Source organism: Danio rerio, chromosome 22 (assembly GCF_052040795.2).
Source record: "Danio rerio strain M-AB ecotype USA chromosome 22, GRCz13ab, whole genome shotgun sequence".
NCBI lineage: Eukaryota > Metazoa > Chordata > Actinopteri > Cypriniformes > Danionidae > Danio > Danio rerio.
Genome location: NC_141042.1, coordinates 17,640,707 through 17,662,519, shown reverse-complemented (window position 1 = coordinate 17,662,519; position 21,813 = coordinate 17,640,707). Strand labels below are relative to the sequence as shown.

At 38.1% G+C, this 21,813-nt stretch overlaps 1 protein-coding gene across 4 annotated transcripts in view; it reads right to left on the bottom strand.

Annotated features, from left to right (window-relative positions):
- frem1b (Fras1 related extracellular matrix 1b) overlaps positions 1–21,813 on the bottom strand; it is a 73,808-nt gene that overhangs the window by 30,468 nt on the left and 21,527 nt on the right. For 3 of the 4 annotated variants that reach the window (NM_001137658.2, XM_087302892.1, XM_087302891.1), the window contains 14 exons: positions 21,606–21,802; positions 19,952–20,042; positions 19,692–19,859; positions 17,740–17,948; positions 17,553–17,646; positions 17,213–17,465; positions 13,992–14,186; positions 12,532–12,717; positions 10,457–10,653; positions 9,261–9,486; positions 8,664–8,808; positions 8,023–8,164; positions 6,504–6,699; positions 5,319–5,583 (listed from right to left, as the gene is read on the bottom strand). In NM_001137658.2, the coding sequence (NP_001131130.2) occupies positions 5,319–5,583; positions 6,504–6,699; positions 8,023–8,164; positions 8,664–8,808; positions 9,261–9,486; positions 10,457–10,653; positions 12,532–12,717; positions 13,992–14,186; positions 17,213–17,465; positions 17,553–17,646; positions 17,740–17,948; positions 19,692–19,859; positions 19,952–20,042; positions 21,606–21,802 (2,564 nt within the window). The remainder of the gene's footprint in view (positions 1–5,318; positions 5,584–6,503; positions 6,700–8,022; positions 8,165–8,663; positions 8,809–9,260; positions 9,487–10,456; positions 10,654–12,531; positions 12,718–13,991; positions 14,187–17,212; positions 17,466–17,552; positions 17,647–17,739; positions 17,949–19,691; positions 19,860–19,951; positions 20,043–21,605; positions 21,803–21,813) is intronic. The other variant, XR_015521226.1, reaches the window with a different exon arrangement.

Sequence of the window (21,813 nt, the reverse complement as noted above, 5' to 3'; positions counted from 1 at the left end):
TAGCATGATTCTAGCATGAATTAGCATGTTACTAGCATGATTCTAGCATGAATTAGCATGTTGTTAGCATGATTCTAGCATGAATTAGCATTTGACTAGCATGATTCTAGCATGAATTAGCATGTGACTAGCATGATTCTAGCATGAATTAGCATGTTGTTAGCATGATTCTAGCATGAATTAGCATGTTACTAGCATGACTCCAGCATGAATTAGCATGTTGTTAGCATGATTCTAGCATGAATTAGCATTTGACTAGCATGATTCTAGCATGAATTAGCATGTGACTAGCATGATTCTAGCATGAATTAGCATGTTGTTAGCATGATTCTAGCATGAATTAGCATGTTACTAGCATGACTCCAGCATGAATTAGCATGTTGTTAGCATGATTCTAACATGAATTAACATGCTACTAGCATGATTCTAGCATGAATTAGCATGTTGTTAGCATGATTCTAACATGAATTAGCATGTTACTAGCATGATTCTAGCATGAATTAGCATGTTGCTAGCATGATTCTAGCATGAATTTTCATGTGACTAGCATGATTCTAGCATGAATTAGCATGTTGTTAGCATGATTCTAGCATGAATTAGCATGTGACTAGCATGATTCTAGCATGAATTAGCATGTGACTAGCATGATTCTAGCATGAATTAGCATGTAACTAGCATGATTCTAGCATGAATTAGCATGTTGTTAGCATGATGGATAGATAGATAGATAGATAGATAGATAGATAGATAGATAGATAGATAGATAGAGGTAGATAGATAGATAGATAGATAGATAGATAGATAGATAGATAGATAGATAGATAGATAGATAGATAGATAGATAGATAGAGAGAGAGAGATAGATGATAGATAGATAGATAGATAGATAGATAGATAGATAGATAGATAGATAGAAAGATGTAGAAAGATAGATAGATAGATAGATAGATAGTAGATAGATAGATAGATAGATAGATAGATAGATAGATAGATAGATAGATAGATAGATAGATAGATAGAGGTAGATAGATAGATAGATAGATAGATAGATAGATAGAGGTAGATAGATAGATAGATAGATAGATAGATAGATAGATAGATAGATAGATAGATAGTGTGCGAGCATGAGTCAAACAAGCCAACCCCCGCCTCTCTACGATGTTCTGATGCTGAGATATAGCTGGTGTTATATCGTTGCTAGGTTAGTCTGTTTTGTTGCTATGGAGTTGATTGACAGCTTAGACTGATGATGTATCAAAGCTTCTTGCCAGTATGAACAGTTAAAAACAACCCCCATGTCTCTATCACACTGCAGCATGACAATTTCAGTCTGAACCTCTTTAATGGCAGTCTATGGGACAGTTGCTAGGGCGCAGTATCTGGTTGTTAGGGCGTGGCTAGAAAGTTTAAAGGCCATCAGTGATTGGCTGCTGGCTAGACTGAGTTAAATGAGCTCAGCCATTAGTCTGTAGGACAGTTTGATGCAGAGTTATGAGCTCACAAAGTTTGATCCCATGTAAAGTCAATGAGAGTCTTTTGCAATGGAAGTCTATGGGACGGTTTCTAGGGTCCAAAAGTGGTTGCTAGGGCGTGGCCAGAAAGTTTAAAAGTGATCAGTCATTGGCAGTTTGATAGTCTGAGTTAAATGAGCCCAGTTAGAAGTCTGTGTGACATTCTGATGCGGAGTTATGAGGTCACAAAGTTTGATCCAATGTTACGTCTATGGGATTTTTTCGACGGTCCCGGGACGTTTTTCGGAAAACCGAAAGTCGGATCAGTCGGAAAAGATATAGCAACTCGAGTCAGAATAGTTCGGAGGTCTGACCCAAGTTTGATGGTCATAGCTTGAAAGGCCTAGGACGAGATAGAGTTTAATTTTTAGTCTCAGAAGAAGAATAATAATAATATTAAGTTTAATAGGATAACAGTAGTCTGGCTTGCTACACAAGCCAGCCTAATAATAATAATAATAATAAGTTTAATAGGATAACAGTAGTCTGGCTTGCTACACAAGCCAGCCTAATTATTGTTAGTATTAATAATTTTAATAGCAAATCGAATAACATTATTACTACTATTGGGCATAACACTCCTCAACATTTAATAATTATAACAAAACATGTATTTTTATATTATATCATATTTATTTATAATAAAATTACAACAATAACAATAATACAATTGTATTATTGTTAACATTTATTATTAAGTATACTTGTGCTATTTAAAATATTGTTGTCATTATTATTTAATTGTAGTAAATTTACTATTATTATTATTGTTAATGTCAAAATAGTTAAAATAATTAAGCGAATTAGCATTTTATTTCATAGTTAATTAATAATAAAATGACAACAGTAACAATAAACGTGTATTATTATTATACATTTTACATAACACAATATGTAATATATTTAATAACAACAACAACCACAACATTATAATAATAATAATAATTATTATTATTCTCAATATCAATATTTATGATTTTTAATACATTAAGGTACTGTTTATATATAACACATATCATTACTTACACAAGATAAAACTTTGTCACATTGCCTTCCCTCATTGTCTTGCCAGTCTTGCTTAACACCCCTTTAACCATAGTCAAATCACACATGCATCCTCTCGCATCTTATTGCTCTATTGTAAGGCCTTGTCAGATTTACAGCATGTTCTGAGCCGCTATCCTCACCCAACAACACGGTTGATGTGTTGGAGCAGAAAGACAGGACAGGGAGGGGTGCGAAGCTGATCCCAGTCCCCGTTCCACCCTCTGCCAAGCCAATCTGCCTCCCAACACATATTGCCCCGAAGCTGATAATTGCCAGCCATGGTAAACAACACGACTGCCACCTCGCACTAGACTCGCAACCAAAACGCGCAGGTCCACTCTCACAGCCAAACTGGTGCAACATCTGGCATCGCCATTGTCCCATATTTGCTCGGTAATTGTGCCCGGGGATCCATGTCTCCGGCTACATCTCTTAGAGCCGTATAACCAATGCCAGGCTGAGTTATTACTCTCTTAATAATGGCCATTTATCATCAGCTGTCATGGAAGAGCAGAGGGAGGCTTACAAAAAAAAAAAAAGGTCTCCCTGTCTCTTTTGGCCCCCGCTGTCGGCCTGGAGTTTGACACACAGGTGTTTGCTCAGGTGTCTTTCCTGATCAGAGACACCAGCTGCCTCTTTTTGCCTTGCATTTACACAAATACAAGCTGCGAAGACACAAAAAAATGAGATATTTTTGCTGCGCCTCTTGTGATTGTGTTGGAATTGCTAATTGAAAGTACTCGAGCCCCACATGAGTACCGCCGTAGTGTCCATGTGCGGTGATTGGATCCCCGCATCACCCCCATGCTGTGCTGACTGAACACATTGGCACAGAGTGCTCCGTGCCCTCTCCGAAGGGCCGCTCGCCCCCCTCTCGTCAGGCTTGGCTCGGGAAGGGTTTGTTTGCTCCCAGATGACCCGACCATGAAACCAAGCCAGAGTTTTTGGGTGTCAAAGATTCGCACGAGAAAGGCAGCACAGGTCAACTAAAGTCAGCCTGCTGCCAAATTGGCTGGAAACCCATGCAAACGAAGCAAAAAGCCTCTCTTGTTTTCATTTTTTGCATGTCTCATGTCTTTACACAATTTACAGTAATCTCAAACAATATGGAGGAGCAGGAATCCAAGATAAATACATTAATTATGGACTTGTAATAACAGGGTTTCCGTTTTAAGCCAGATATCAAATTCTCCGATGTTCACTGACTGATTTTCATGACATCTAATAAATGGAAAAACAGGATGCTATTGTACTTAAATATTAGTTAAAGTAACTTAAGCAATAATAATATTAAAATGGTTGTAACTTCAATATAATTTTGAATGCCTTTAATAGTCACTATGAGAGCAAGAATATTTATGTTTCCATCCAAAAATTCAAATTGAGCTGATGTGCAGAACAGTAATATCGCATAAAACATTTGCGAATAAAGCAGCATTTTCATCCATCCAAAATTGTAATTTCCTGATAAACTGGAACCAAATATTTAAAAGAAAAATTGAATTTGCTATATTTGGAGAAGCCACTGTGGGCCTTTTTTCTTATATAATAAACAATGTGGACCTCTGTTAAAAACAAAAAAATTATATATATATATATATATATATATATATATATATATATATATATATATATATATATATATATATATATATATATATATATATATCGAAAAATAGCCTGATATTTCATGATGAGGACAAAATAATATCTAAAAAATCCCTGACTTTTAATGACTGGAGTAGAATTAAATTAAATTACAAGATATTCCATGACAAGGACAAAATAATATCTATAAATTCCTGACTTTTAAATGACTGGAATTAAATTAAATTAAATTACATGATATTCCATGACTAGGACAAAACAATATCTAAAAATCCCTGACTTAAATTAAATTAAATTAAATTAAATTAAATTAAATTAAATTAAATTAAATTAAATTAAATTAAATTAAATTAAATTAAATTACATGACCAGGACAAAATAATATCTAAAAATCCATGACTTTTAATGACTGGAATAAAATAAAATAAAATTAAATTAAGTTAAATTAAATTGAATTAAATTACATGATATTCCATGACTAGGACAAAACAATATCTAAAAATCCCTGACTTTAAATTAAATTAAATTAAATTAAATTAAATTAAATTAAATTAAATTAAATTAAATTAAATTAAATTAAATTAAATTATATTCCATGACTAGGACAAAATAATATCTAAAAATCCCTGACTTTTAATGACTGGAATAAAATAAAATAAAATTTAATTGAATTAAATTAAATTTTATTAAATTAAATTACATAACTAGGACAAAATAATATTTAAAAATCCCTGATTTTTAATGACTAGAATAGGATTAAATTAAACTCCCCGGTATTCCCTGACTAGGACAAAATATTTTATGAAAATCCCTGACTTTTAATATCTGAAATAAAATAAAAAAATAAAAAAACTCATATAGATTTCATGACTAGAACAAAATAATATATAAAACTCCATGACTTTTAATGTCTGGAATAGAATTAACAGGAACAGAAACCCTGCCAAATTGTAACTTTCAGGGTGTAAACTACCCTTTTAAATGTTTTTTTTTTTTTTAATATACACACCAACCTTGTGCTATTTCACAGGGGTATTCACGTCAATACAAGTCATATTTGGCTCACGTGAATATAAACAGACTGCTGCCAAAATGGAATCTGGCCTCACAATATAAATGCAGAATTGAAAGAGAACAAATAAAAGCACTGACCTGAAAGAATCACGGTCAGCAAAACGGCTGTTGTCATGAGTGTAGCATACCCGGTTGGCAGCCACATCCATTTGGGAGAAGGAGAACACTGGTACTCCTGGCGTTTGGACCATGTGCAGGTGACCATGTTCAGGTGGCACTGCTACAGTGTATATGAGCTCATCTGGCCGGCCTCCACTGTCTGCGGCCGTCAGAATGTCAGTGGTCAGAATGACTCTCTCTCCCTCCAGCAAGGTCACAGGCTTAGTGATGAGAGCAATGTCGCCTGTATGCAGCATGAAGAGTTAAAGACATATATAGGTAAAGTTTTTACGGAATAGAAGTCATTGTAAGCTTTCTGAAATTTGTTTTGTGACAGTAGTGGGATCTAGAGCCAGGACTACAGATGTTTGGCCCCGGCTCTGTTAATAATTCATGCTGGGCGTTTAAAGGTGGCTCATCCTTTGCGGCAGAACGTTCTCACCTCTGTTCCTCCAGGATAAGCCAGAACGGAGCCAAGAGAACAATGGCTGCCATGCTTCCATGTTCACCCAACTGGCAAAGTCATTTTGACCATGGGGGCAGCCAATGTGTTTAATTATACATGCACAGATTTAATCTGTCAACAAAGTTGTTTTTTTGGACTTTGATTGAGGAGAAAACAAAAGCAGTGATCACTAGCTGCATTTCCATCCTAACGTGAAGCAAATGTTCACAAAGTTTGCAAAAAAAATGCCAACTAGGGGCATTTTCAACAAGTTTTTAGAGTGGCTGACTATAGTATTGGTAACCTAGCAACCAACAGTAAACAATGCAAGCATAATGGTGTAATTGGTGAACATTGGTGTAATGTTCGATAGGTCAAAGTTTATTTGGCAATTGCATATCTCCGATTATTTGCATTAACCTTTTTCACAAGACCAAAACTACCTCAAGCAAGAAGTAAAACCTTTTTTTTTCTAAATTTTGCATTTTTATCGCTCGTTTCGCATGTGATTCTTCAAAATGTGCAGTGACACAGGTTGATGGAAACCCTTTTTGCACAAAAATTGGATGGTCAGAATAGTCACTGCAGTCTGCTGAATATCATAATCCTTTTAAATAAAAACGTAAAGAGCGAGAGACTACATTGAAGTGTTTATTTCGAAGCACACTGATCCCATACTAGATTTATAGTTACTTCATATTGTTCACAATAACACTTACCCTTCTGAACTGTGCGGACCGAGATGAAGAAACTCTGTGGAGGTGTTGTGTTTTCCCCATCGGTGAGGACAAAGTGAAACCTGTCGTGACCTTTGAAGCCACTAACTGTAGTGTGAGAGTACCACAGGCGATTCATCTCCACATCCTCCTGGGTGAAATTCTGACCTGGGCTCAGATCAACCCACCCAGCCTCTGTCTACAGAAAATCATAGAAACTCATTTCATTAAATGTAGTACACTTTTTAAGTGTATATCTAGCTAAAAATGTAGGTTTTGAAAATATTCCCATTAAGTTGTATAACATTAGTTTTTAAATGTTCAAAATGTCCAGTATTTTAGATGATGTATTAACATAATTTTGGGGTTATAATAATACTGCACCCAACCCGGTCTGAGCTGGGATTGAACCGGTGATTCTTTGCATGGGAGTCGGTTGGTCTAACAAGGAGGCTAAAACCATGGCCTTTAGCATCTGTCGCTAGAGCACATTTTGAGATCAGAGGAGGGAGGCTTACCTGCACAGCACTTCACTAGCTGGCCTCGTTACACTCACCCCCCTAAACCCCACTTGTAACCCACCGGTCCTACTACACCTAACCCAGTCTGAGCTGGGATTGATCCGGCAATTCTTTGCTTGGGTGTCGGTTTCTCTAACAAGGAAGCTAAAGACCATGATCTTTAGCATCTGTCACACCTTTTGAGGTCAGATGAGTGAGGTTTAACTGCATAGCACTTCACTAGCTGGCCTCGTTACATAATGTTGCTCAAAAAGTTTTCATAATGATTCAATTTCATCTTATACTAATGTTCTCAAAATGTTATTTAAACAACTTTTAGAACATTCAATTGAATTTACAAAAAAGGTTATTGTAGAAGGATCTTAAAGCTTTAATATCTTTTAATATCTTAATAAGCTTTAATACCTTTTAATATCTTCAAAGGATATTTATAACGTCCAGTTTTTTAGATGATGTATTAACTTTACTGTTTGACTTTAATAATGATATTGAAAATGTTTTCAAGACATTTGAATCTCATGTTAAATTGATGTTCCCAGAATGTTATTTAAAACGTTATTAGTACATTCTATTCACATTATATTCATATTCTAAGAACATTTCTCTCATGTTCTCAGTAAGTAATAAAGATAATAAGATTTTGTGGAAGGTTCAAACGTCCAGTTTTTTAGACAGTAATTTTATTTTTTGGTTATGATAATGTTGTTAAAAATATTTTCACGTTCTCAGAACGTCATTAAAAAAGTTATTAGAACATTTAATTAACATTATATTAATGTTCTAAGAACATTTTCCTATCAACATTACAAGACTGTTCTAATGACACATGTTAACATTTACACAACTTTAATGGAACATTATAAAGGTTGTGAGGATGTTCCCTTTTAGCTGGGTTGTATGTCTGAATAATGGCTGTTTTGTAGTCTGGTAAAGTTTCAAAAAAGTCATGTAGTGTGTAGCAGCATTTAGAACATTGTAAAAGATTATCTGTCATTACTAACCCTGAGCTGAAGAAGGCCAAATCTTGGACCTGCGTTGAGGATGTAGAGAAGATGGTCACTGGGAGTGTCCTGATCCCCTGCTTCCAGCACTACACTGGAGATTACCCTCTTCTCCAGGGCCTCGACCTCAACGCCTGCATTTCTGAGAACAAAGACGGAGACGCTTTGGACACTGAAGGTACCGGTGCCAAGCCTGCATGCTAAATTACGCAATCCTAAATAAATAAATACACAAACAGCTGCTTCTAGAAGGAAGGGAACGCAAGCAGGACGGGCCTGTTAACCTAATCCACTAGGACTCTGAAACAAGGATGCAGGCATCTGCCAAAAAGACACATTACTTCTGCTGTTTCGGAGTTTACATGCACACCCTCAGATCTTGCTGATCTTGGAGGAAAAGGATGGAATAAAAATTAGCAATTTACTCAAGGATGTAACTTAATTCCCAGTTACTCAGTCAGGGAGACACAGATTCCCCAGCCACATGTGCAGTACAGGTTGTGTTGACCCCCCTTTCGTAAACCGCATCCAAGTACGGCCTCCCCCTTCTGTTCCTGTCCAGTCTCCGCCACTAAAATCCCTCCCCCGTTCCCGCTTTCATCCGCCTTTTTGGCTCGGGATTTGTCCCAGGGCGTCCTTACTTTAGTAGCCATGGCTTTTCATCATTGACTGGTATGATGCGGACACACGCAGTCCCCTGGACTGTGTGCCCACCATCTGTCAACTGTATGGTGAAAGCGTCCTTGAGGGTTTCTGTGTCATCGTGCATATACATGATCTTCATTCCTATGGATCGGGACAAGAGAGAGAAATTCAAAGCAGATTTTAGGGGATTAAGCATTTAGTAGCAATTACAATATAACGGTCACAAGGTGTTCGCTGACTGGTAGCTTCTAGTTGAAGCGAAATGTCCCATTTTGTCAGTTACCTGCTCACCTACACTTCTATGGCGCTTTATCACTTGCTAACAAGCAAGCACCTCATGCACAGTGACTTAATTGTGATTAGAGCAGTTGGAAAGACTTTGCAGATGAAGCAGAAGCACCATAGGCACATTGTGACCTTTGTCTCTGGAAACATCTGTTCTGCTAGCCTGGGTACCCACAGTGACGGCACCAAGGGATGTGGTTGGGTGCTTGATAAGGGAAGCTGTCCTTACAACCTTTCTCAACAAGCAAATAGTGATACCCTGGAATTTGGGTGAGAAAGTTTGTAACATTACCAATTTAAGAACTGACCTTGCTGTAGCTCCTCCAAGGTGAAGGACTGGATTGCTAAGGTTTGTTGGAGAACCTCTGGGTTCATGCTTTTGTAACGATTCATCTCAAGACCATATATGCCATTGATCAGAGTGCCATGAGCTGGGGGATCCAAGATGGTCAGGGTGAGACTTTCTGCTGGGATATCAACGTCCACTGCGTTTAGAATATCAGGGCTGAGATCCTTCATTCCTCCCTCCATGACCTATTAACAGGTGCAACAGCTAGTCATGAAGTTGCTGATTATAAGACTATATCCCCTTTCACACAGTGATACCGGTAAATTTCTGGAAAATTTCCGGAACGACTTTACCGGTATATTCAAAAAAGCTGTTCACACAGGCGAGGACGTTACGGAAATTTTCCGGAAAAGAGCATTCACACATCCATTCCAAAATACCAGTAAATTCTGACATCATTTACCACAAATGAGCTTTAAACGGCTGCGCTTGTATTTGTAAACATTTGACTAAATTACAAACTCTGTGGATGATCAATATTGTGAACAACTTTCCCAGGATCACTTTCGCATGTCGAGATGTTCATAATATGTGCGTGTGCAGGCGCTCATAGGCGCACGCAAAGCTTGAAGGTAAACAAACAACGGCTTATCATAAGCATCTCATCGATGATTATTTACACAGTTGGCATTAAGAAGAACATATAAACGTGATCTGACTAACTTCTAGCAGCTAAATGTGTCTGGAAAAATATTCAAAGGCTTTTATTCTCACAAACCGCGCGGACGTAAATGCGTCTGACTGTTGTGATTGGCTAAAGCAGACGTCTCACGTCAGCACGTTCTAGACGAGCACGCGCTTATTACGGGAATCTTCCTTCTGCATTCACACAGCGCAGCATTCCGGCAAATTGCCGGTAATGTTACAACTTCTCTTTCCGGAAAATAGCCAGAACGAATTTACCGGTATTTTTAAAAAGGACCTGTTCACACATACAACCTTTCCGGAAAATTTTCCGGAAAGGTCTGTATGTGTGAAAGGGGCTTTTGTCTTCAAATGGAAGAAATTTTCTGTTTAACACAAAAGGAACACTTCCTGCCATGGAGGTGGATGGGTGCCAGCATTCAGAAGAAAAACCCATGAAGGTTTAAAACCACATGAGGGAGAATAAATGATGAGATCATTTATCTATCTCTTTAAGTAATACAATCTTACTGTGAAGTTGCTAAGCAGCAGTGATGGAACCTCATCATTGGTGGGGTTGATGATGATGTAGACGTGCAATGGTGCAGATCTTTGCATTCCGTCACTGACACTGATGGTAAAGAAGTCTGCTGTAGGCTCCACACCCTGGTGCACCGACTGGACATAGTTGATGAAACCCGAACTGAGGTGGAGCTGGCTGAAAAAAACTTTATTTATATGATATGACTTAGTATGGATGAGGTCTTTAAAAGAGGACATTTAAACAGGACACACAAAAGAAATGATGAATTGTGATTTAGCCAAAAAAATGCACAGGGCTTGTCTTGGGACTTTAAAATCTATAGACAGCATTTAAAATGTTTAGTCTTTATATTAAAGGCCAAAAACAAACTTAACAAAATACATCCTTCTGTGTTTCATATGAAATAGGGATGCACCGAAATGAAAATTCTGGGCCAGAACTGAAACCGAAAATTCTGAATGAACTTGGCCAAAAGCGAAACTGAATTGTAATAATTATTTATTATTTTATTAAATATTTTAAGTTACTTGGATGACTTTTAAATAAACCCGGGCTCATTTAAAATGCGCACCAAATATGTCCCAGGAGGTAAGTTTTTTTGCAGTTCTTGTTTTTGCAAATCCACCAGAGGCCACTGTGTACACTTTTTGAGACCTTAAATTTCTCTAGCGAGTGCCATTCACTTCTGTTGTTCTCGCAAAAATCCACCAGAGGCCACTGTTGACTGACTGACTGAGTGATCGACTGACCCACCCTCCTCCTTCCCTAACCAACCATTAGTGTATTCAGTAGCACCGATTGATCTGCCCACTCACTTCCCTAAACCCAACCGACAGTTTTAAAAAAACAATCCAGAAAAAGAAAAACCCTCGCCGGATTTTTACCACGTTTTCAGATTTTACAACATTCTCACCCTGTTATTTACTTGTTTATTTTTATTTTTGGCTTCTGTTATTGTCTTACATGCTTTCTGGAACCGTTCTTCGCTGGACTCGAATTACGTTGGTCAACTCCATTCTGCATCTCAAGTCCGCTGATGTACATGGCGAGCTAAATCAACAAATTGGTAACAGCGGAAAAGTCATCTATATGGCCGTAAACGGTTAGCTGGTAAACGCAAAAAGAAACAACATCATAAGCCACGTAGAAGTTGTTTTAACCACTGGTGGTGGATGAGGAGATTCCCTCCCCATTGTGTAAAGCGCTTTGAGTGCCCAGAAAAGCGCTATATAAATGTAACGAATTATTATTATTATTATTATTATTTAAAGAATAAAGACTCAATCCAGGCATATGTACTTCGGGCTACATAATTCGCGATCTAAAGAAACATATACAGGGCTTCGTTTTCAGAAATGAAAACCTGTTGTTTTAAATTGAACTAAACTAAATTACAGTGATAAAAAACTAATAAAATAACCACGTTTTATTGACAGTAAAATTTCATTGACAGTGGCATCATTTTACTAGCATTGCCATGACAGCTCAGTAGTGCCATTGCAAGTAGCAGGAACAAATATACTGTATAGAAGTGTCCTGTTGGCATGTTATTTGAGTAAACTTTGCTTTTCCGGTGAGCATGAGTAGTACATGCTACACAAAGTGGAATACTTTGGTATTTTGCAACAAACCTTAGTGAGTGGTACAAGGTCCACTAAGTAGTTGACGATCGCCTACACCTCCCCCTACCCTAAACCCAACCATCACAGTAGCATGGCCATTACCTTAGTGGGCGGTATAAGGTCCACTACAATCGCCTACATTGTCAATCGCCTACGTCATCAGCTGCGAGCTAAAGCAAGGACATCTGGAGAAAACCGAATACGACTTTTTGAGCAGATTATTTTTGGTGGCCAAAATGTAGTGCATCCATAGTTTGAATTGATATGAGGTTGAGTAAATGATGACAGAGTAAAATTTTTTGTTGAAATATTGTCACTGATTTGTACTATATTTAAAAGAGAAAATGTCATTTCGTTTGACGGATTCCTGGACAACACTTTTTTTTGGCATGATCACAGACACTGGGTACATTTACAGAAACCTCAGGAATCATACTAACCCACTCTCAGTCCAGCATTGCTTTTCTCGAAGCCAGGGGATGGAAGGGTGTTCTCCAGGAACCCATACTGAGGCGGGGTGACCAAGTGAAACATGAGTTCTTCTGGACGACTATCAGGATCGCTGGCCTCCAACACCCCCCCACACAGACATGCTCTGGCACCTTCATCTACCACAATCATGCCGCCTGATGGAACAATATTAGAATAGCATACAGTAAGTAATAATATTGGCACTAACCACAGAGATATCATTTTAGAAAACTAAAAGTGTCCCAAAATTTCATCTTCCTCTCATTTACAGGCAGTACCCCCTCCTCCCCTGTTTCCTCACGCCTGCTACGCCACCCCACTAACACTCCCTTCTCTTCCCCTGCACTCCGCTCGGCTCTCGGCCAGCCCGCTGCCACCTGGGTGTTGATAAAGCCATCATGCCAATGCTTACTGGCATCTGCTTCCATTTACTGTGCTGATAAATAATGAATGGAGAATGGGCACTGATGAGGTTGTGCTTGGATAGAGCTCTGAAACAAGGGGTGGAATTAATGACCGCCAGCCTGGAGTAAAAGTGATAAAACTCGTCCCATCGCAGGGCAAGGCGGAGAGCTGGATTCCTCTCATTTTCCTGCGCTTATAGCTCTGACGCCAGCAGATCTTTATTCAATGCAAATTAATTAAATGTCTACTTTTTCCCCTTCCCAATACACTACACGCGGGCAACACTGGAGAATCCTCTTTTTTTGATGCGGATTAACCGAATTAGGAGATTATAATTGAGATTGAATGATAGACACAATGAACGTGTCGTCTTTTCTAAATGCAAGGCTGTCTATTGTATTCTCTTCGGTGTCCCTATTGTCCAGTTGTTCTCAGGGGAACGTGTATCTCTTTCTACTACGCTTTTTCTTTCAGCTCTCGCTTTCTCTAATCCCAACCAGCTGTGTGTACGTCTGCCGCCCCACATGCACCGACGACAAGGATGTTAGGATTTTCTGTGGCCGTCCCACCGGCACCTAGCTGCAGTTTTCTGCTCATTGTCTTGCTCTGGTCACTGTTCCCCATTGATAACTGCAAAGTTTCTGGCATTAAGAGTGAAATCCCCATTTTGGCGAGATGTCTCCAGCACCCTGCTGCGAAATGTTTGTGCTGAAAAACGAAACGCTTGCATTCGTGACACTCCCTGAGCTGGGTGTGTGAGACTGCGATTAAGCGATTCGTTCGCCAAAGCTGTGGTCCGTCACCTGCCTGGAAAATTCCTGGTCGCTTAATTACTTGATTTAAGCGGATTGTCATTACGATGAATTAATTACACCTTAGCCAAATGCTCTGGCGATTAACTCTAGATTAGACAGCATCTTGTTTTAATCCATTCGCTCCCTCAACGCTAAGCAGGCACCAGTGTTTGAATTGTTTTGTTTGGTCCACTAAAAGATTTAGTCCAGGCCCAGTGGTAGATGCTTACCCAGCGTAATGGTTGGGACCTGGTTGTTGACAGGCATCACAGTGATGTTCAGGTCATAGACCGGAAGCGTGCCATGCAGGGGGACGGGAGGGGGGAGAGCGTCCTCCTGGCAGCAGCCGTCCATTGTTCCAGCCTCTCCATCTGACACAATGAGGGTGACAGTGTCCGAGACAGGATCCGGTCCAATCTCACCACCTAGTGAAAGAGGGAAGTGTGTTTATACACATTCACTTTTTTTAAAACTGAAATTGAATGTACGCAGGATATAATAAGAATATATATATATATATATATATATATATATATATATATATATATATATATATATATATATATATATAGGATATAAATTTAAAGGATTAAAATATTACAAAGCATATTATTTTTTAGCCTACATAAATATAAAAACCACCGCCTTCATGCTATCTTCATCTCAGGGGCTTTTTCAGTTTATTCATAACAATTTGCGTTTGTATAATGTTATTATTATTAGCAGTAATATTTATTACATGCATATTTATATTTATTTTATTAAAAACAAGCTTAGATTTGCCCAACCGTCAGGTTTTAGAACATATGGGGCACAGCATGTGTATTTAGATATAACTCAGTTTTTTGAACACACATCGTTATTGTTCATTTATTCATTTGCTGGAAATTGGAAGTGAATTTAGAAATAGTTTTGAAACAAATCTTTGTGATTAACAAACAAAATTAATTATTTATAGGCTAATTGATGTCTGTGCGTACAAGGTTACCCTATCCACAAGAGCGAAAGTAAAAGTGAAAGTAGATAATGAGAAGGCTTATCTCTCATTCTCATGCACAGATGCTCTGTTTAACTGTTTTCTTGCTAGTGAAATGTTCAGTTTTTTACTTACAAAGTCGTCATGTAAATAGCAAATGTGCTATGGCGCAACGCAACTGACTTTTAAAGGGAATGGGAGTTGAGACTCTGATTGGTTTATTCTCAAAACACACCTATAACTCATTAAGAAAATAAGCTCAACCCTTTTAGACCATGCGCCACGGCCCAAAGTGGATTTTTCCATCCTTACATTAGCAAAATGGATTCTAACACGCCCCTAATGCGTTTGTACCCTGAGCTTTGCACTTTGCGCATGGATCGTCAAAATAGCGCCCTTCGTCTTTTCATAAAAAAGCTGAATAGTTTTTAAAATAGGGCCTCTTCTGTCATGCTGCAGTCAAATATCTTGCCCAAATATCGGTCCGCTGCTTTGGAACTGACAGTGAGTGGCGCTGCATGTCATAGTTTAAATTATTTTACCCTGACATGACATCTTAAAAACATGGTGCTCATGAGGCTGTGCAAAAGATGCAAGACTTGTTCAAGCAAATGTGTATTTATAAACAATAGAATAGTATTGCATTGGAATGTGCTAATTGCCACTTTTATGCATTCAGTGTCAATGACTTATTAGGGATGCATGAAATATTGGCACCTTACATGATTCTAGGAACTTAGTTATTGGAACTAGCCACTAGGCTGGTCCCCAAGAAATCAATTTACCACCTTGAACCATTTTACACAAAAATGCAGACTAAAGACTGATTTATACTTCTGCGTCAAGTGTACGTGTATGGTCCGCTGCAGCCTTTGCGCGGCTGCATAGCCCTGACGCCAACGCTGATGTGCACTCTTAAAAAAATTTAACTACACATCACAATGTTGCATAGCATAAGTTCTGCGCTGATGAGTGTGGGCGTGGCTGATAGCGGCGCAGACTTGTTGAAGCGAGTGTTTACAAGTGTCAAGTCCCGTGAAGGAGCTGCAATGGAAACTTTGTTTCGAGTTTACCTTATTGTTAAAGTTGTTGCATGTCTGCCAGCTCCCGCCTCAGAATAAGCGTGTTTTAGCTACTTCTACATTAAGGTAGCATTCAGAAAAACAAAACACAGACGAAGAATCTCGACACTGAGGACCATAAAAACCTCACTGCCAGCTAGTGTTTCGGAGGTGTTATTGCAAAGCTACACAAACAGTGCGCCAGAAGTATGTGCCTTGGGTCATGGCGATCACTCAATTTAGAAATATAAAGCAGCCTTAAGGTGAAAGGTAACATTACACTACTGTACCAGTGTTTTGTATGGCCCAATCAATACATTTATGTCACTGGGAGTTCTTGTTGTTGTTTAGTAGGCTATTCTCTGAGGTAGAAATTATTTAATTCCCCTAATTGACATTTACATTTAGTCATATAGCAGATGCTTTTGTCCAAAGCGACTTACAATTGAGGAGGCATTCAGCGATTCAACAAGAAGAGCCAATATACACAAGAAGTGCTAGTTATACAAAGAAAGAGTATAAGTTATATGTAAGTAAGTAAGAGGCACATTCTTACAGAACTCAAAAATATAGTATTTTGGGTTGGTGTGCAGTAAGGTGGGGGAAGTAGAGAGGTCTTAGTTTTATTCATCAGCATTCAGGTGCTCACAGAAAAGATGTGTATTTAGTTGTCGTTTGAGGGATACCTGTGAATCTGCAGGCTGTGTGGGAATAGAAAGATCATTCCACCAGTGTAGAACATTAAATGAAAAGATTTTGGAAAGTGATTTATAGCCTCTCTGCATTCCTAACACTAAATTCATCCCTAACATCCTTAAAAATGCACAGTGTCTGTGGTAAAAACACATAAAAAAAAAAAAAATTAATTTCCACTAACACTACGCTTCTCCTGTGCGAAAGTGCCTAAAGATGTTAAGTCCTATTTGGCATTTATCACATTTCTTGTTTTTGTACATTTGTTTATACTGTACATAATAATATTGTGATACCTACATTATTAAAATCAATGAAGACCTAATAAATTAATCTCCCTACTCTTTTGTTGAATTGTTGGACAATTGAAAGTATATAAATGAGACAAATATCTTATTACTGTATTATTTAATAGTAATATTTATTTGTTTTAATTGTTTATTTCTTTCAGTGAATTAGGTTGTTTTGAGTTTATGTATTATTCTTGTTGTATTTTTTTTTTTTGCTAAACTGAAAATTTGAACCTTTTTTAATTTGTATGTTTTTTTTATTTATAAATTATAATAATCTGCCTTCTCAGTGTAATCTTGAATTCTAATGTTAGTGCATTACCATTTTTTTTTAACAGCAGGTGAGTAGTTCACTAGATTATTTAATGCCAGACGCAGGACTTAATTGTCATTAAGTATCCCTAACTAGCCTCCTGTGCCTGTGTTATAACCTGTGTGCAGGTAGAAGATGAGTCCATTGAGCACATCCAGCTGGGAGAACTTGTCCACAGTGACCCCGTTTCGCTGTATGACCCCACGCCCAGGTGTTCTGGCAAGCATGTATGTTAGCCGAGTGTCATCGCTGTCAACATCTGTAGCAGAGAGGTACTCGACCGTAATCTGAACCTGACCCCCCTCTTTGCAGGACAGCTTTGCCTTCAAATCAGAGCCCAACTGTGGCGGTTCATCATTCACAGGCAGGATCTGATAAATAAATGAAAATAGTATGTACTTTAAAGAGGTTTTGATAATATGATGCTGAGTGTTAAAAAGCAATGCTATTTGTTTTACCTGAATTAAAAGTGCTCCATGTGCTGAGTTGATTCCGTCTGTGATTGTAAGTCCAATGCTATCCTTTTGGGTCTCAGAGTCATCATGAATGTATCTATTATTATAAAATAGGGTTAAAATAGGGTAGACATTTTCAACAGTATTTTCCGGCAAAGAGTTTGAATCTTTTTTTCAATACCATTCATACCTGACCCTCAATGCTTTGAGGTCCCGCAGAGTGAAGCTGTCTCCTTCTAGCATGGCCGTTCCCTGCAGCTCCAGCCGTCCATGTTGGGGTTTGGTCTTCATGTGTATCCTGAGCTGATCTTCCGAGCTGTCCACATCCTGAACCAAAAGATGCTCCTCCATCAGGAAGCTACCACCACCTTCCTCAACCCTCAGCAAGTTAGTAAACATCTATTAAATAAGTTAAAAAACAAACTTGCTTAGCATTCACACTGCCATTTATATGATCAAATTATTTTGGTCTCTAAATCAATGAACATTTAACTCTTAACGCTTCTAACTAAAGCTTTAACGCTTGAACTATCAGATTTCTCTGATGATTGGAATGGATTCTAGCAGGCACACAATATGACGTTAATTTATTAATTTCTTAGATATTTACTGTAGATCATGACGTCAGGTGACCAAAATTCAATGTCTAGCTAGCGTCTAAGGACAGTGTTATTTTGAAGACAATAACAACATCAAATGGCTGTTGGAAAGTGATAAAAATCCAACGTCAAGCCAACATCTTAAGCCAACATCGTATTGATGTCAAATACTGACATTTATTCATCAGGTATCGCAGCAAAAATCCAACGTCTGATAGACGTCATAGTGGTAACATCCACACGTCAACCTGTAACATCATTAGAAGTTGATATTTTGTTGTTTTTAGGTTGGACGTTGGACATTGACGTCGGCCTGACGTTGGATTCTAACGTCAACCCGATTTCATCTCCAAACAAAATGCAACATCCCAACAACATTAGGGTACAACGTCAATCTGACGTCATGTTGATGTCCTGTGCCTGCAAGGATGGATTTTTGTCATGTTATGTTTACAGTTTAGAATTAGGCTTTGAGGGTCGTATTTTATAAAGTAATTACCCTAAAGATATTATAACTATCAATCTTAATCAGAATTGATTATTTATTTACAATATTATAGTGTATAATTTTTTAAGAGTTACCAGACTACCCATGAAGGTGCATACCATACCTTCTTTTTGTCTTTCTTTGTTTGAAAGACATGTCTAAACAAAAGTTGTTTTTTCTGTCAGAAAGTTTTGTTAATTATCTGCACGCATATATTTAAAGCACAGGAAAAAGTAGCGCATGCTCAATTTGACCATTATGGCCATTCAATGTCGGAACACTCCTAGCCCTTTTGTTTGTTTTTTTTTTTTTTTAAAACAACGTTAGGATGAAATAAATAAACATTTTGGAAATGTCAAATTACTTTTGTTATAAGGGTTTATTTGAACAAAGCTACACAATTTGTCAAAATTGACTGCCTCAGTAGTTAATAGTGTTAAGTCAATGTAATTTAAAAATGCTTAAATATTTGTACTCTAAAATAAAAATACTGAATAATAACAGTAAAAACAGCATTATTTTTTTTGTGTCTACCACAAATATACTCACAAAAATGTGATGCTCTATCAACAAACAAACAAACAAACAAACAAACAAAATATTTTAAATATACTGCATATGTTTTTGGGCAGCACGGTGACGAAGTGGGTAGAATGATCACCTTACAGCAAGAAGGTCTCTAGTTCAAACCCGGCTGGGTCAGTTGGCATATCTGTGTGGGGTTTGCATGTTCTCCCTGTGTTGGTGTGGGTTTTCTCTGGGTGCTCCACTTTCCCCCACAGTCCAAAGACATGCTCTATAGGTGAACTGAGTAAGCTAAATTTTTGCTATTGTTATATCACTTTAATATTTTAGAAGAAAAAAGCACATTACAAAAAAAAATTTATTGTTATTTTTAATGTTCGAAAACCAATGCTCTAATAAAAGAGCCTTTCCCAGATCTACCTATTTGAGTCCTCTAATAATTCATCCCAACACACTACATTTTAAGAATCGTGTGCTCTAATAACAATGAAAATCACAAACTAGCGCTAACGAAAAGATGAGTGTGCTCACTTCTGGGGCCTGGTTGTCAACAGGCGTGACTGTGATGTTGAAGGTGAGTCCTGTAAGAGCGCCGCCCTGATGGTCACTCACAGAAAACACAAACTGCACAAACAGAGGCTCAGGCCCAATATCCTCTATTGGAGGCATGTATGCCACTTTGTGGTGGTTCACTGCATGCTGCGGACAACAAAAAAGAGAACTTACAGAAGAGGCAGCAAAATGATATTGTACATTAATAAAGTGCAACAATAAAGGGATATGATTCAGACCTGGGTAAAGGACTTCAGCACTGGAACCATAGCATCTTTTTTCATTGCATTTGTGCTGTCAGTATAAAACAGCCTGCCAGCATCTGATAACCTGAAGTAATACAAGGAGCTCTTAAATGTATTAATATTAAATCATAGAAAAAAATTGGCGGTCCCATGAAGTGCTTTGAATATACAAGACAAGTCACTCGTATAGTTTTGAATGGGAAAAAGTGTAACAGTCGATATTGCATGAATATGAAGTATAGTAGAAGAGCCAAACATGGATCGCTATAGACTGCGGGGAGGGGCTCGGACCAGACCAACAGATTTTGGCCCCGTTTACACTAATGCGTTTTGGTTTTAAAACACATACGTTTTGCTACTATTACGCCATCCGTCCACACTACGCCAAAGTTCTCGAGCACCGAAAACGGAGCGTTTTGAAAACGCTGGAGAGGCCGTCTCAGTGTGGATGAGGAAAAACAGAAACATCTGAAAACAGAGGCGGGACTGCTGAGATTCGCTACCTGATTGGGGCTTTTGTGTCATTGTGTATCCTTCCCTTATTCATCAAGCCCTTATCACATGACTTTAACACATGGCTTTAACGCTACCAGAAGACAGTACTGTTAACAACAACATGGAATTGAGAGCGTTGTTTGCACTATTGTCTGTTTTAGGCGCCATTGTGCTGTTATTCATTTGTTACGTTTAGTAACAACTCGACCTCGTCGTCTGTTCACAAAAATAACTCTCTTGCTTTCTTTGCCATCGCGTTTAATGTTCAACTGGCGTTTGTTGACTAACAATAACCAAATGCCAAGCAAGACGCATGTTTTCTGTTTATACTAGAACACGCATGCCCAGAGTTCGCGAATGGTCACAGGATATACGTTTTTGGTGGCGTAGTGTGGATGGAGATATGTTCAGAGACGCTAGGTGAAACGCTAGTGTGGATGCGGATCGTTTTTGATCTAAAACGCCGTTTTAAAATTAAAACGCACTAGTGTAAACGGTGCCTTTGTACGATTCGAACGTTTAGAAATGAAACTAAAGAGACATTTGTTGTTTAACTTTATTGGTGATTCCCTAAAAGAAAATTTAATCGTAAGCTTGGTGATTAATTTTGGAGAATTTGATGTTTCCTAATTCAAACAGAATGCCAGAGCATACTGCTTGAGCATACAGCCCAAGAGCCGGTTTAAAGATGGCCACCGAGTGAAATGACATGCCTTAAAGGGACTTTGTTGGAAATGTGCAAACATAAAGAGAGTGTGGGAAATAATGTAACTTCTCCCCTTTATAAAAAACAATAAACAATACCGTTTCATTTTTATCACTGCTCTGCCAGTGAGAGTGGTTAAGCACAAGCGCATCAAATGACAAGTGTCTTGAAGTGGGCGGGGCATGTCAGATACTAGAGAGCATTTCATTGGTCATGATTTGATGAAAAACTAAAGTATGAGGTGACGTGGATAAAACCGTTAATCCATGTTTATGTTATTTATATATCTGTTTCAAATCTCCTAAACGCAATTTTTTGGTGTGTACTAGCTTATAGATATCCTACAAACTAAAAACACAGATACTAACATCTGAAAAAATCTATTTTAATTTCATGAGACCTTTAACCTAACTTTATTAGTGCGATTAAATATTATGATATGCATACCTGGTGTTTCCTGGACTGAAGCAGGGGTGGGTGATCACATACATGAGGTCAGTATCCGGGTGCTCTGTATCTCTGAAGTGCAGAAGGCTCTGAGTGATGTAAACAACTTCCGTTTCCTTAACCGTGATGGAGCGAACCGTTCCAGAAACTTCCACAGGCAGCTGGTCCTTCACTGGAAACACGTGGATCACCACAGTCTATACACAGC